The sequence below is a fragment of the Otolemur garnettii genome, unplaced genomic scaffold, assembly GCF_000181295.1.
Source record: "Otolemur garnettii isolate 467f Iridium unplaced genomic scaffold, OtoGar3 scaffold00006, whole genome shotgun sequence".
Taxonomy (NCBI): Eukaryota; Metazoa; Chordata; class Mammalia; order Primates; family Galagidae; genus Otolemur; species Otolemur garnettii.
The window spans coordinates 7,053,515-7,065,810 of record NW_003852401.1 but is presented as its reverse complement, the minus strand read 5'-3'; the positions used below and the strand labels follow the sequence as shown (position 1 = coordinate 7,065,810).

At 35.7% G+C, this 12,296-nt stretch overlaps 1 protein-coding gene across 1 annotated transcript in view; it reads left to right on the top strand.

The window, feature by feature from the left end:
• FOCAD (focadhesin) overlaps positions 1–12,296 on the top strand; it is a 269,998-nt gene that overhangs the window by 182,855 nt on the left and 74,847 nt on the right. The window contains exon 18 of the mRNA XM_023508417.1: positions 11,553–11,645. Coding sequence (XP_023364185.1) covers positions 11,553–11,645 — 93 coding nt within the window. The remainder of the gene's footprint in view (positions 1–11,552; positions 11,646–12,296) is intronic.

Genomic DNA, 12,296 nt, shown 5'->3' with positions numbered 1-12,296 from the left:
AGAGAGAGAGAGAGAGTCTTACTATGTCACCCTCGGTAGAGTGCTGTGGTGTCACAGCTCACAGCAACCTCAAGCTCTTGGGCTTAAGTGATTCTCTTGCCTCAGCCTCCCATGTAGCTGGGACTACAAATGCCCGCCACAATGCCTGGCTATTTTTTTGTGGCAATTGCCATTATGGTTTAGCAGGCCTGGGCCAGGTTTGAACCTGCCAGCCTTGCTGTATGTGTCTGGTGCCCTAATCTATGGGTGCCAAGCCCAATACGTCTTTTTTATTTTTTTATATTTTTGCCTGGGGCTGGGTTTGAACCCACCACCTCCAGCATGTGGGGCGGGCACCCTACCCTTTTGAGCCACAGGTGCCGCCCCCATGTGTCTTTTTTAAATGAGGATTCTCTAGAGCTCTTTGGCTCACTTTTTATCTACATTCATATTGAATTATTTATGTTCATACATTGAGTTTTAAGTTTTTGTATTTTTTGAATAATAGTCCTTTATCAGTCTTTTGCAAGCATATTTTCTTAGTCTATGGCCCTTGAAAGTGTCTTCTGCAGATCATTAGCTTTTTAATTTGGATGAAGTTCATCTCATCAATTCTTTCTTTCATGGATTGTGCTTTTCTTGTTATTTCAAAAAGTCATCATCAAACCTTAGGTCATAGATTTTTGTCTTATGTTACCTTCTAGGAATTTTATAGTGTGCTTTACACTTAGATCATTGATTCATTTTGAGTTTTTGTGATGGTTATAAAGTCTGGGTCTAAATTCTCTTTTTTATCTCTTCACATCATCGTCGTCTTTTTTTTTTTTTTACTAAGGATGTCCATTGTTTCATTTGTTGTAAAGATTATCTTTTCTTTATTGTATTGCCTCTACACCTTTGTCAGAGATCAGTTGACTATATGGGTCTATTTCTAGGCTTTTTATTCCATTGATTTATTTCTCTAGTCAGTTGCCAGTGTCTTTATTACTGTAGTTATATGTACATCTTGAAGTTGGATATTTTATTCCTCTTTAATATTGCATTGGTTCTTCTGGGTCTTCTTTATCTAGACATAAACATTAGAATCAGTTTGTTGGTATGCATGAAATAATGTACTGGGATTTTGAGTGGGAGTGCATTGAATCTATGAATCAAGTTGAGAAGATTAAGTTGACATCTTAACAATATTGAACTTTCATATCCTTGTACCTGGAATACTTCTCCATTTATTAAGTTCGTCATTGATTTCTTTCATTTGAATTTTGTAGTTTTTGAATATAGATTTCATATATATTTTGTTGGATTTATACCTAAGTATTTTATTTGGGGAGACATTAATCTAAATGGTATTATTTTAAATTTCTACTTTTGTTCCTTCATTGGTAGAATATAGGAAAGCAATTGCAGATATAAATATCTGCAACCTTGCTATAATTGCATATGAGTTCCAGGAGGGATTTTTGTTAAATTTTTAAAATTTCCTATATGCGTGTTCAGATTATCTATGAACAAAGACAATTTTATTTCTTCTTTCCCTTTAGTATACATTTTACTTTCTTTTCTTGTCTTAATCTCATTAGAGGACTTCCAGAATGATACTGAAAAGATGTGGTGAGAGGGCATGTCCTTGCCTTGTTCCTGATCCTAGTGGGGAAGCTCATAGTTTCTTACCGTGAGGTGTGGGTGTTTTGAAGATAATTTCTATCAAGTCAAGGAACTTCTCCTTTATTCCTAGTGTATAGGAAGTGTTTATCATGAATAGATGTTGGATTTTGTCAAATGCTTTTTCTGCGTCTGATGATCATGTGATTTTTCTTTCTCAGCCTGATGTGTGGCTGAATTATATATTAATTGATTTTCTAATATTAATTCAATCTTGCATATTTTGGATGATCCCTCTAGGTCATGGTGTATAACTTTTTTTTATATTGTTAGAGTTGATTTGCTCGTATTTTGCATGTATGTTTGTGAAAGATGTTGCTCAGTAGTTTTCTATTCTTCGGTCTTGGTTTTACGGTGATGCTGGCCTCAAAGATTAAGTTACAAAGCATTCTCTCAGTCTTTGTCTTCTGAAAGAGAAGAGTTGGGAATTGATGTGATTTTTTTCCTTAAATGTTTGATAGAATTCAGCAGTGAATACATCTGGAATTGGTACTTTGAATTTTGGAAAGTTAATAATTATTGATTCAGGTGGTACCCATAGATCAGTGAGTAGAGCACCGGCCACATACACCATGGCTAGGGGGTTTGAGCCCAGTGTGGGCCAGCTAAACAACAATGACAACTGCAACAAAAATAGCTGAGCATTGTGGTGGGCACCTGTAGTCCCAGCTACTTGGAATGCTGAGGCAGGAGAATCACTTAAGCTAGAGAGTTTGAGGTTGCTGTGAGCTGTGACGTCACAGTAGTCTATTGAGAACGACTAGCGAGACTCTGTCTCAAAAAAAAAAAAATTATTGATTCAATTTCAATAATACATAGGCCTATTTAAATAGTGTATTTCTTTTTATGTGAGTTTGGGAAGATAGTGTCTTTCCAGGAATTGGTCCATTTCATCTGGGTTATCAAATTTGTTGGCATAGAAATGTACGTAGTATTATCATTATTATCTTTTTTTTTTTTTTTACACTGTAGTGATGTGCCCTCTTTCATTTCTGCTATTACTTATTTGTTTTTTCCTTCTTTTTCTTAGTCTGGCTAGAGGATTATTCATTTTATTTAACTTCTTAGCAATTGAGGTTTTGGTTTTAGTGAATTTTTCTATTGATTTCCTATTTACAATTTCATTGACATCTGCTCTAATTTGCATTTTTTCTGCTTACTTTAGATTTAACTTGTTTTTCGTTTAAGGTTTTTTAAGGTAGCTTACACGATTGATTTTAGATCTTCTTTTCTAATGTATATATTCAATGCTCTAACAAAATTTTCCTCCAAGCACTGCTTTTGCTGCATCCCACAAATTTTGATGTCATGGTTTTATTTTCATTTAGTTTAAAATATTTTTAAAATTCTTTTAATATTTCTTCTTTGACCTGTGTATAATTTAGAAGTCTGCCATTTAATTTCTAAGTATTTGGGGATTTTTCCATCTGTACTTAATTATTGATTTCTAATTTAATTCCATTTGCTCTGGGAGTAAGCATTGTATGATTTTTATTTTTTAATTGGTTAATGTGTGTTTTATGGCCGAGAACATAGTTTATCTTGGTATTTTTCATGTGAGATTGAGAAGGTGTATTCTGCTGTTGCTGAATGGAGTAGTATACAGATGTCAATTACATTCAGTTGATTGAGTTTTTGAGTTCAACGCCAGCCTTACTGATTTTCTGCTTGTTGAATCTGTCCATTTCTGATAGAAAAGTGTTGAAGTCTTCAATTACAATAGTAGATTCATCTATTTCTACTTGTGATGCTATCAGTTTTTGCCTTACATCTTTTGATGCCTTGTTGTTAGATGCATACACTTTAAGGCTCATCACGTCTTTTTGAAGGATTGACATCCTTTATTATTAAATGTCTTTTTTTATTCCTGAAAACTTTCATTACTTTGAAATCTGCTCTGTCTAAAATTAATATATGTCCGCCCATTTAATTTTAATTACTGTTCACATGATATCTTTCTCTATCCATTTATTTTTTATGGATCTTTACATTTATAGTGAGTTTCTTATAGACAACATATAGTTAGGTCTTTTTTTATCTACTCTGAAAATCATCGCCTTTCAATTAGTTCATGTATACCATTGACTTCTGAAATGATTATTGACATAGTTCTCTGTATTCATTATTGTTTCTGTTTGTTGTCCAAGTTTCTTGTTCCTGCTTTTGGCTTCCACTCTTTTTTTGTCTCTTTGGTTTCAATTTAATATTTTATATGATTCTGTTTTTTCTCTTGCTAGCATAATGGTTATGCTTGTCTTTTTTCTTTTTCAGAAGTTGCCCTAGAGTTTGCAATATAGTTTACAGCTAATGTCAATCCATTTGCAGACAATTTTGTACCACCTCACAGGTAGTGTGAGTACCTTATAACTACAAATAATCTTAATTCCTTTATCTCATCTCTTATTTGATTGCTGTCATTCATTTCACTTACACATAACATACATAGTCAAGTACATTACTGCTATTATATTTAACAAGCTGTTATCTGTTAGATCAATTGGGAAGAATAAAATAAAGTTTTTATTTTACCTTCTTTAATTCCTTCTGTAATGCTCTTCTTTATCTAGATCTGAGTTTTTGATCTATGTCATTTTCCTTCCTCTAAAAATTTCTTGACATTTTCTTTAAGGCAGGTATACGAGTAACAGATTTCATAAGTTTTGTTTGTCTGAAATTTGTATTTTTCCTTCACTTTTGAAGGAACATTCTGTGAGGTACAGAATTCTAGGTAGTTTTTTTTTCTTACCACTTTAAATATTTCTCTCTGTTCTTTCTGAGAGGAAGCTGGATGTAATTCTTATCTCTGCTTTTCTGTAGGTAACGTGTATTTTCTTGCAGCTTCTTTCAGAGTTTTCTTTATCTTTGACTTTTTTTGTAGTTTAAATATGATATACTTACCTGTAGGTGTTTTGGCATTTATCCTGCTTGGTGGTATCCCATTGTCTGTAGTTTGGTGTATGACATTATTTTGGAGAAAATCTGAGTCATTATTCTTTCAAATATCCTGTTTTTTGACTCCATCTTGCATTCCCATTATTTGTATATTTTACAGTTGTCCCAACAGTTCTTAGATATTCTGTTATTTTTTTTTTTTTTTGGTTTTTCCAGTTTTCTTTTTCCTTTTTAATTTTGGAGGTTTCTATTGAGATATCTTCAAGCTCAGAGATGCCTTCCCTAGTTGTGTCGAGTCTACTGATAAGCTCATCAAATGCATTCTTCAGTTCTGCTATAGTGTTTTTCATCTATAAGGTATGGGGAAGTGGAAGCATTCTACAGTTCTATAATTAGGTTTCAGTCTCTTAGCCTATAACCTTCACAAATTTTTTCCTTTTTTTTAAACTTCTTAGGTAAGACAGGTTCGGTAAGATGGGCTGGAGTTATCTCTTTCCTCTCTCCCACATGGAAGACTAGAAGATGTTTGAGCTGAATTTTTCTTTTCCCTCAGGTTACTTAGGCTTGGATAAAATTCCATTCGGTTATCCTCTATTGAATAGTTTCTTCTGATGGTGGACCTTGTTAAGAACAGAATGATCTGACATATCTCCAAATGTTTCTTTTTCCCCTCCCCCTGCTATGAGCACAAGATGATTTTTTCTTTGATATTCACTGTGAAAATCTGGATAAGCTTGGGTGACACCTGTGGCTCAAAGGAGTAGGGCAATGGCCCCGTATGTTAGAGGTGGTGGGTTCAAACCCAGCCCTGGCCAAAAACTGCAAAAAAAAAAAAAAAAAAAAAATCTGGGTAAGCTCCTGGATATAAAAGTCAGAAAGGTATGAAGAGTCTATCATTGAGTCTACCTAGAATATTTAATTCTTAGGCTTGTCTACACTTAGCTACCAGCCACTCATTGACTATAGTTCAGATTTTTATACCCCAATACTGGTTATCAAAACCTGTAAGTTTTTGCCTGTGGGTTTCTGCTCTGTTAAGTTGTGATTCTCTCTATCTACCTGTCTGTCTTGCTGATTTGGGGGATAGCATTTTGATCTGTGTCCATCGTTTTTTTATGGATTTCAGGAGAGTTATTAATTTTTCAGTTTGTTCTGCTTTTTATTAAATAGTCGTTAGCTTGGAATATTGACTTAGATGCTCCTCATAGGTTGGACTAGAAACTGCTGCTCTTTGTAGTTGGAAGTGTATTTTGCTCTGTGTAATTGTCGATACTACTTAAGAACTGTATGTTAGATAAATCCAATAATTTTCAATGCCACGGAGAACAGCTTTTTAATATAACTTGTGATAAGTTCTTTTGGAAATTGTTGGATCCTCCTCTTTTTTTTTTTGGAGACTTTGTCACCCTTGGTAGAGTACAGTGGCATCACAGCTTCCAGCAACCTCAAAGTCTTGGACTTAAGTGATCCTTTTGCCTCAGCCTCCCAAGTAGCTTAGGATAAAAGGTCCCTGCCACAATGCCCAGCTGGCTGGTTATCTATCTATCTCTATCTGGAGACAAGGTCTTGCTTTGGCTCAGGCTGGTCTCAACTTGTGAGCTCAGGCAATCCATCACCTTGGCCTCCCAGAGTGCTAGGATTATAGGCATGAACCATCACACCCAGCCTTACATCCTCTTATTTTTAAAGACTTTGAACTCTTTTCTTTGACTTGTCTCAGAATGAAATTCTCTCATGTTACCTTTGGAAGAATCACAGATCCGAGTCTGATTTGGGTTTAGCCTGATGTGCCAGGAGCAGGACATAATTGTTATCTTATTTAGATTTCTCCAAAACTTAAGGGCCCTCTTTCTTTGCATTCTTGAACAGAGGATATCTGTGGTCATTTCACATCTACTGGGGCTTCTCCAAGCTCAAGTGACTATCCTCTTCTATTCTGATCTATACCTACTTCTCATCCTGAGGTTAACTTGGTTCCTTTGAGGAGGAAGCTGAATATGAATGACAGTTTCTTTCCCTGAAATTTGCTGCCAGTCTTGTCATCCTTTGGCATTTTCTAACTCTGACATGACATTCTCACTTAAACTGAGTGATTCTACTTTGTCCCTGGATGAGAATGACAGTCTGGCTTCATTATTTTCTCCATTCTCAGGCACATGCAAATTTTCCTGATCCAGCTGCTGCTACCCAACCATATTTCTGCTTCAGCATTAGGTAATGAGTTGTATTTTCATTTTTATTTCAGAGAAACCTCATCCACACTTACAGGCAGCTCTACTCTGAATGAAATCTTTAGCTCGCTCATTAGCTCTTTTTTTCTTTCTTTCCTTCTTTCTTTCTTTCAAGTGATCATCATTTGATTCTTTTTGCCTAATAAGTTAGTTGTGTTCTGCCCTCTTTAAATTTATCAAAAATTTAGATGCTCAAAAATACATATGATATAACCAATTATTTGATATATAAGAAATGTGTTTGCCTTTTTCTTTCAGTTTCTCCTTTATTTTAAAAACATATTTCTTATAAAGTACATGCAGTAGTGTCAGCATTTGTGCAATGTGAAACAATTAGCTGAAAATTGTGAATAATAATGGAGAGAAATGGTATCTGTGCTTATTACACATCCCCATTAGAAAATACTGTGAAAAGTATGGTTTGCTATATTTTAGATACTCCATAATTACCATGTGGATGTGAGTTGTTATGGTAACTGGATTCCCCCCCCCTCTATTAAATAACAGAGTAAATGGTTGCTTGAGATGTGATTGAATTGTCAGCTTTCAACCTAATGGAAAACAGGGTGGAGGAGTGGGTGAGAAAGAGAGAGAGAGGGAGAAATGAAAGGTGGGAGGGAAAAGGATAGAGAGATAGTATTATTATAAATGTCCAGAAAGTACCTACAAAAAGATGTTTTTACTTTAGAAAAGCATCCTCCCTCTCTTCTTCTCAATATTTGTCAGAGGGCAGGAAAAACAAAAAAAAATTATTTTTAGCCAACAAAATTACTAATGACAGAGAATTGAAACCTATTATTTCTTATGTATAAACAATGGAGCATCGAGTGGCTTTGGGGGTCTCCAACGCTAAGTGCAAATGGTTTTTCTCCTAGGAATGTGGGAAGAGTGTGTGTGTGTAAGACAAAGCTAAATGTAGTGCTTTAGTGTTCATCAGTGGGTCTGTAGCAGCTGAAATTACATACTTTTATTCTTTGATAATATTATGTACATCTGATGAGCATGAAAGATGTCTTTATGAGATGGAGGTTTTAAAATTAATAGCAAATATTTAGTTTTCCTGTTAATTTTTACATGCTGCTCTGTCTATCCTCGTTTAACAGTCAAAAAAGACTCATCGAAACTTTTTGTTACTTGACTTATAATATTTAATGAAGGGCTGTTAAAATGAGTATTTCTTATAGATGGAATAATCATATTTGTTAAAATCACCCAAGAGGCAGAATATTTTAGGTACTTAATTAGAACCTACACGATATAAATAAAAAGTTTAGGGAATTCAAAAACATAAAGCTTATAATACCTACTTTAAAATTTTGCCTGGTCACTCACTGTTTTTGTGTGGAATTAAACATTTCCTGGCTAAAACATTTTGGACATGCTTTTATAAAATTTCAAATAACTGTTTCCTCAACAACTCATGTTTAAGTTTAGCTATATCTATTTTTTAAAGTTTTTAAACATTGTTTCCAAAATGAGTGAAAGCTGAACGCCATAATTTTCTGTGATTACTCACTCATGATAGTATGGTTTTCACTTGATAAGAGTTTTGTGTTAAAGAGAAAACTGTATATTTATTTAATTCTGTTCAACTCAGCAGGTCCTTAATTGAATATTTATGTACAAGACATTGTTATAGGTACCATGGGAGGAATTCCAGCATAAGGGGGACATGATCTCTGCTCTTTAGGATTATAAGAGACTAAAATCTGTGCACAAAGAATCTAAGACAGGATCTCTAGAGTCTTACAAGAGAGGCACATGATGTGCTGGAAGTATAGAGATGGGAGAAATTATTTCAGTAAGTAAATACGAGAGGAAGACAGGGCTTTAAAGACAAAAGGTGTGGTGAGTGTGATTTCAAAGTCCTGTACAATATATAAGAGAACTGTGGGGATTGGTCGGTAACTCGGTGCAGCCAGAATATGGGTTATATGAGAGGGAGGAGCAAGAAACCAAGTGGGGTAACTGGCTGGAGGTCTTGGCCAACAGTTATTTCTTAAAGTGAATAATGTCCTTTTGGTTCTAAAAAACTGAACAAAGCCCAGGAGTTTGGACTTTATTCTTTTAAAGAACCATTTAAAGTTTTAAAAAAGAAATTCTGTGCTCATGTAATAAGTAGCAGCCCCATTCAGGATATGATAGAAGGAAGAAAGATCTTAGGCCATTAGAGAGATCAGTTATGTGGCACGATTGTAAGTAAGCTAAACAGGAATTAGGACTAAACCTATGAAAGTGGGGTCATTTATAATAAACAGTTCAGGAGTAGATGTGAAAGTGGAGTTAGGACATGGGAGAGCCCAGGATAAATCACCAATTTCAAACTTGTGTAACTGGGATATCAATAGGTGATCCTGACAGAAACAGGAAAGATAGGAGGAAGAGTGGATTTTGACTCCATAGAGCGTGCAGAGTGCACAGTGAGTTTTCAGCTTCGTGATTTGAAATTATTTTTTAGATGAGTTTTCTCCAAAGGCTTATCACAAGTATAACAAGTTAGATATAATTTTTATACTTTATAAATGCTAATTGAATTTATTTTTCAATCTAACAACATTAGCCTAAAATATAGACAACATAGATGGCTACACTGTATATTAAATTGCAATAAAGTTTTAAAATATGTTTTTGCAAAAAATGGTCAGAGGAGTCCCTTTTGCCCGTGACGCCCCTGTGACATAAGGCATGGCTTTCTTCAGGCCATTCCCTAAGTCTGTCTGCATGAAGGGAAAGAGCAAGAGAGTGCTTTTTTTTTTTTAAAGAGATTTATGCACACCTAAGTCCACAGAACACTACAACTGGGGTATAATCGCATAACACATGGTGGGGTAAGGCCAGCATCTAGGCTGAAGCATTCTGCTGTGTCCCTGCGCCCATCTTGGGCTGTGGTTGGTGCAGCAGGAGGAGGATTAGCTTTAACCTTCAGTTTATAACCTCCTTTTAAACAGGTTTCCTGGAAGAGTTGTCATTTTTAGAGGCTCAACATTTGATTTGCTCCTGTTCATTTACATTTTTTCCACAGTCCTTTCCTTTTTTAACTCAAGTTTAAGACCATCAATTGAGACCATCGTTTCCCCCCTAAATTGCTCTTTTTGCCAATTTGCTGAGACTGTGCAGATTGTATGGCAGGAAAATTTAAAAATGTTTTGAGGTCTTACCACAAGAGATAGACGTTTTAGTTGTGGTGTTAGAGAGTTGATTCTTTTAAACCCAGGTCTCAAAACAGAGCTTAAAGATAGTTAATATATCTTATAAAAAGGGAACAGAATTGATAAGGGAAAAGTTAAAAGAAGATTGTCCACATTTTGGAAGCACAGCAGAGTCAAGAACTGATTAATGGTTCCCGCTCTGGAAATATGGCCGGGTTATACTTTTCTTCCAGGATAACAAGAGAAGCAAGAATTAGAGGACCCATTCCTTCAAGGATATTTGTTGATGTGTGGACAAGGCTCTGTTGACCCTGCTTGGCAGAGTACTTAATCAGAAAAAGAAAAGTCCCGTCTTTATAATTTTTTTAAAAGTTCATTTCATGGTCTGAGTATCTGTTACATATACTATTTGAGTATCTAAAAAAAAAACACACACACACACAGCAGTGTCACAAGAGATGATAGATGTGGAAACTAATCTCTTTGTTCTCTTTATTCCCATGGATTCTTCTTAATTTTGCCCTATAATCTGTTTGTGCCTGTTTCTGGCTCTCTTATTAGCTAGAAAACTCCCTGCAGGCACAGATTGGTTGATAATGCTCTCGTCTTCCCCCAGTGCCTTGCGAATAGTAGGCCCTCACTGAAACTGGGATTAAAAAACAGACCAGAGGCCATGAGACCCAACCATACTCAGAGAGGCTGTCGTCTTCCCTATCACAAGGCGCTTGAGAATACTAATTCTTATAATACATACAGTGTCCTTAAACTCTAATGACCTTAATTCAGGTATAATTAAATAGAAAGTTGTATTCTCTTTTTTTTTTTTTTGGTCTGTGGGACACAGACTGAAGTTGGGTTGTTTGACTTTAGGTGAGATGAGTTACAGGAAACATGAAATGCGATGCACTGTGACTGTTTTTCTTGAGTGATCTTTCTTTAACAGAGCAGACCTTGGGAAGATTTGTTGCAAGATAGCTGTACACCAAGAGGTAGAAACAGAAATGACTATGAAAACCAGATGTTTTGTCTGGGCCTCTGTTGAGAAATAGGGTTTCCGCCTTGGCATATATCATTTTTCTCTTGTTTACCCACACTGATTAAAGGGCATTTATCTAGTGGTATGCACAATTGCTGTGTGCAGTGCTCATTTGCATGCTCTTACCACCGTGGTTTCTACACAACATGATATTTCTGTTGGCAATTTAAGTGTATTACAGAAATTGTCATATTGGAAATCCAGGATATGAGCAGTATTTATTTTTATTTAAAATTACTAGGGGAATTTGTCAGACAATGCCTAGTTTCCTGACATTGGCAAGAGACTTTACAGAGTTTCCCCCTAATTTCCAAGGACAGATTTGTATTACGTATACATTTTAACTTGTTATTATCGTAGGATTTTATTTGCTTTAATTTAGAAAATTCTAGGTTTGCTTTATTTTGTCTTTATAAACTCCAAACTTTTTTCCTTTGGAAATAACCAAAATATATTATTTGTGGTTCTGATCCTGGACTGATTTGGTTTGTTTTTAGAACCTAACCACTTAAATAAAAGGAAAGAAAAAATTGATGATATAGTTTTACTTTTATTGTTTTAATACTGTATAGACTGACATGTTGTGGTCCGTGTTTCCCACAGGTTCATATCCAGCTTTCAGAGTGGCACCGTGCAATTTTTCTTCCACAGGCCTGGCTTGCATATATGAGTCGAGCTTATCATGCTATTTTACAGGTAATAAAACCACAAGATCTATTTGCTTTGGGGGGGAGTGTCTCCTTATCTGAAGTTTTGCTGCAAATATGTATATAAAAACATTGGAATAACACCATCAAAAATTCAGTGATTATTTTTACTCTTAAAAGAATGTGAGGTATAGACATGTCAGCTGCATTTTCAGTTTAAGTGTTGAGGCCCCGGATCTGTGCCTCCTATGGAGCTTTCCCCCTGAGGGCCACTCTCCTCTATCCTGCTGCCTTTTGGACATCCCCACTTGGCAGGCCCATGCATGGCAGCTGGCGAAGTGCATACTAAACTGAACTCATCATCTTCTTTTCTGCCTGTGCTTCCTCCCGCTGAACTTACATCTTCAACTTTATCTCTTAACCCTTCCTATAGATTTTTATGTTTAAGCTTTCCAAAACTCAGAGAATCTTCCCTAACCTCTTAGCTTTCACACACACTGTTCTGCCTTTGCTCACCTAGTTTCTGCTTGTTCTTTAGATCAGTTTATCTCGGCAGACACTAGATTCTATGCCCCTCTTGTGTGTTTCCCAAGTATTACGCTTCTCTTTCTGAAGCCTTTGTCATGTGGTTATTTGTCTGGGGCCTCCACTTGTCTCTTTGTTCCTTAAAGGCAGGAGCTGTTCCTCCTCTGTTGTCTCT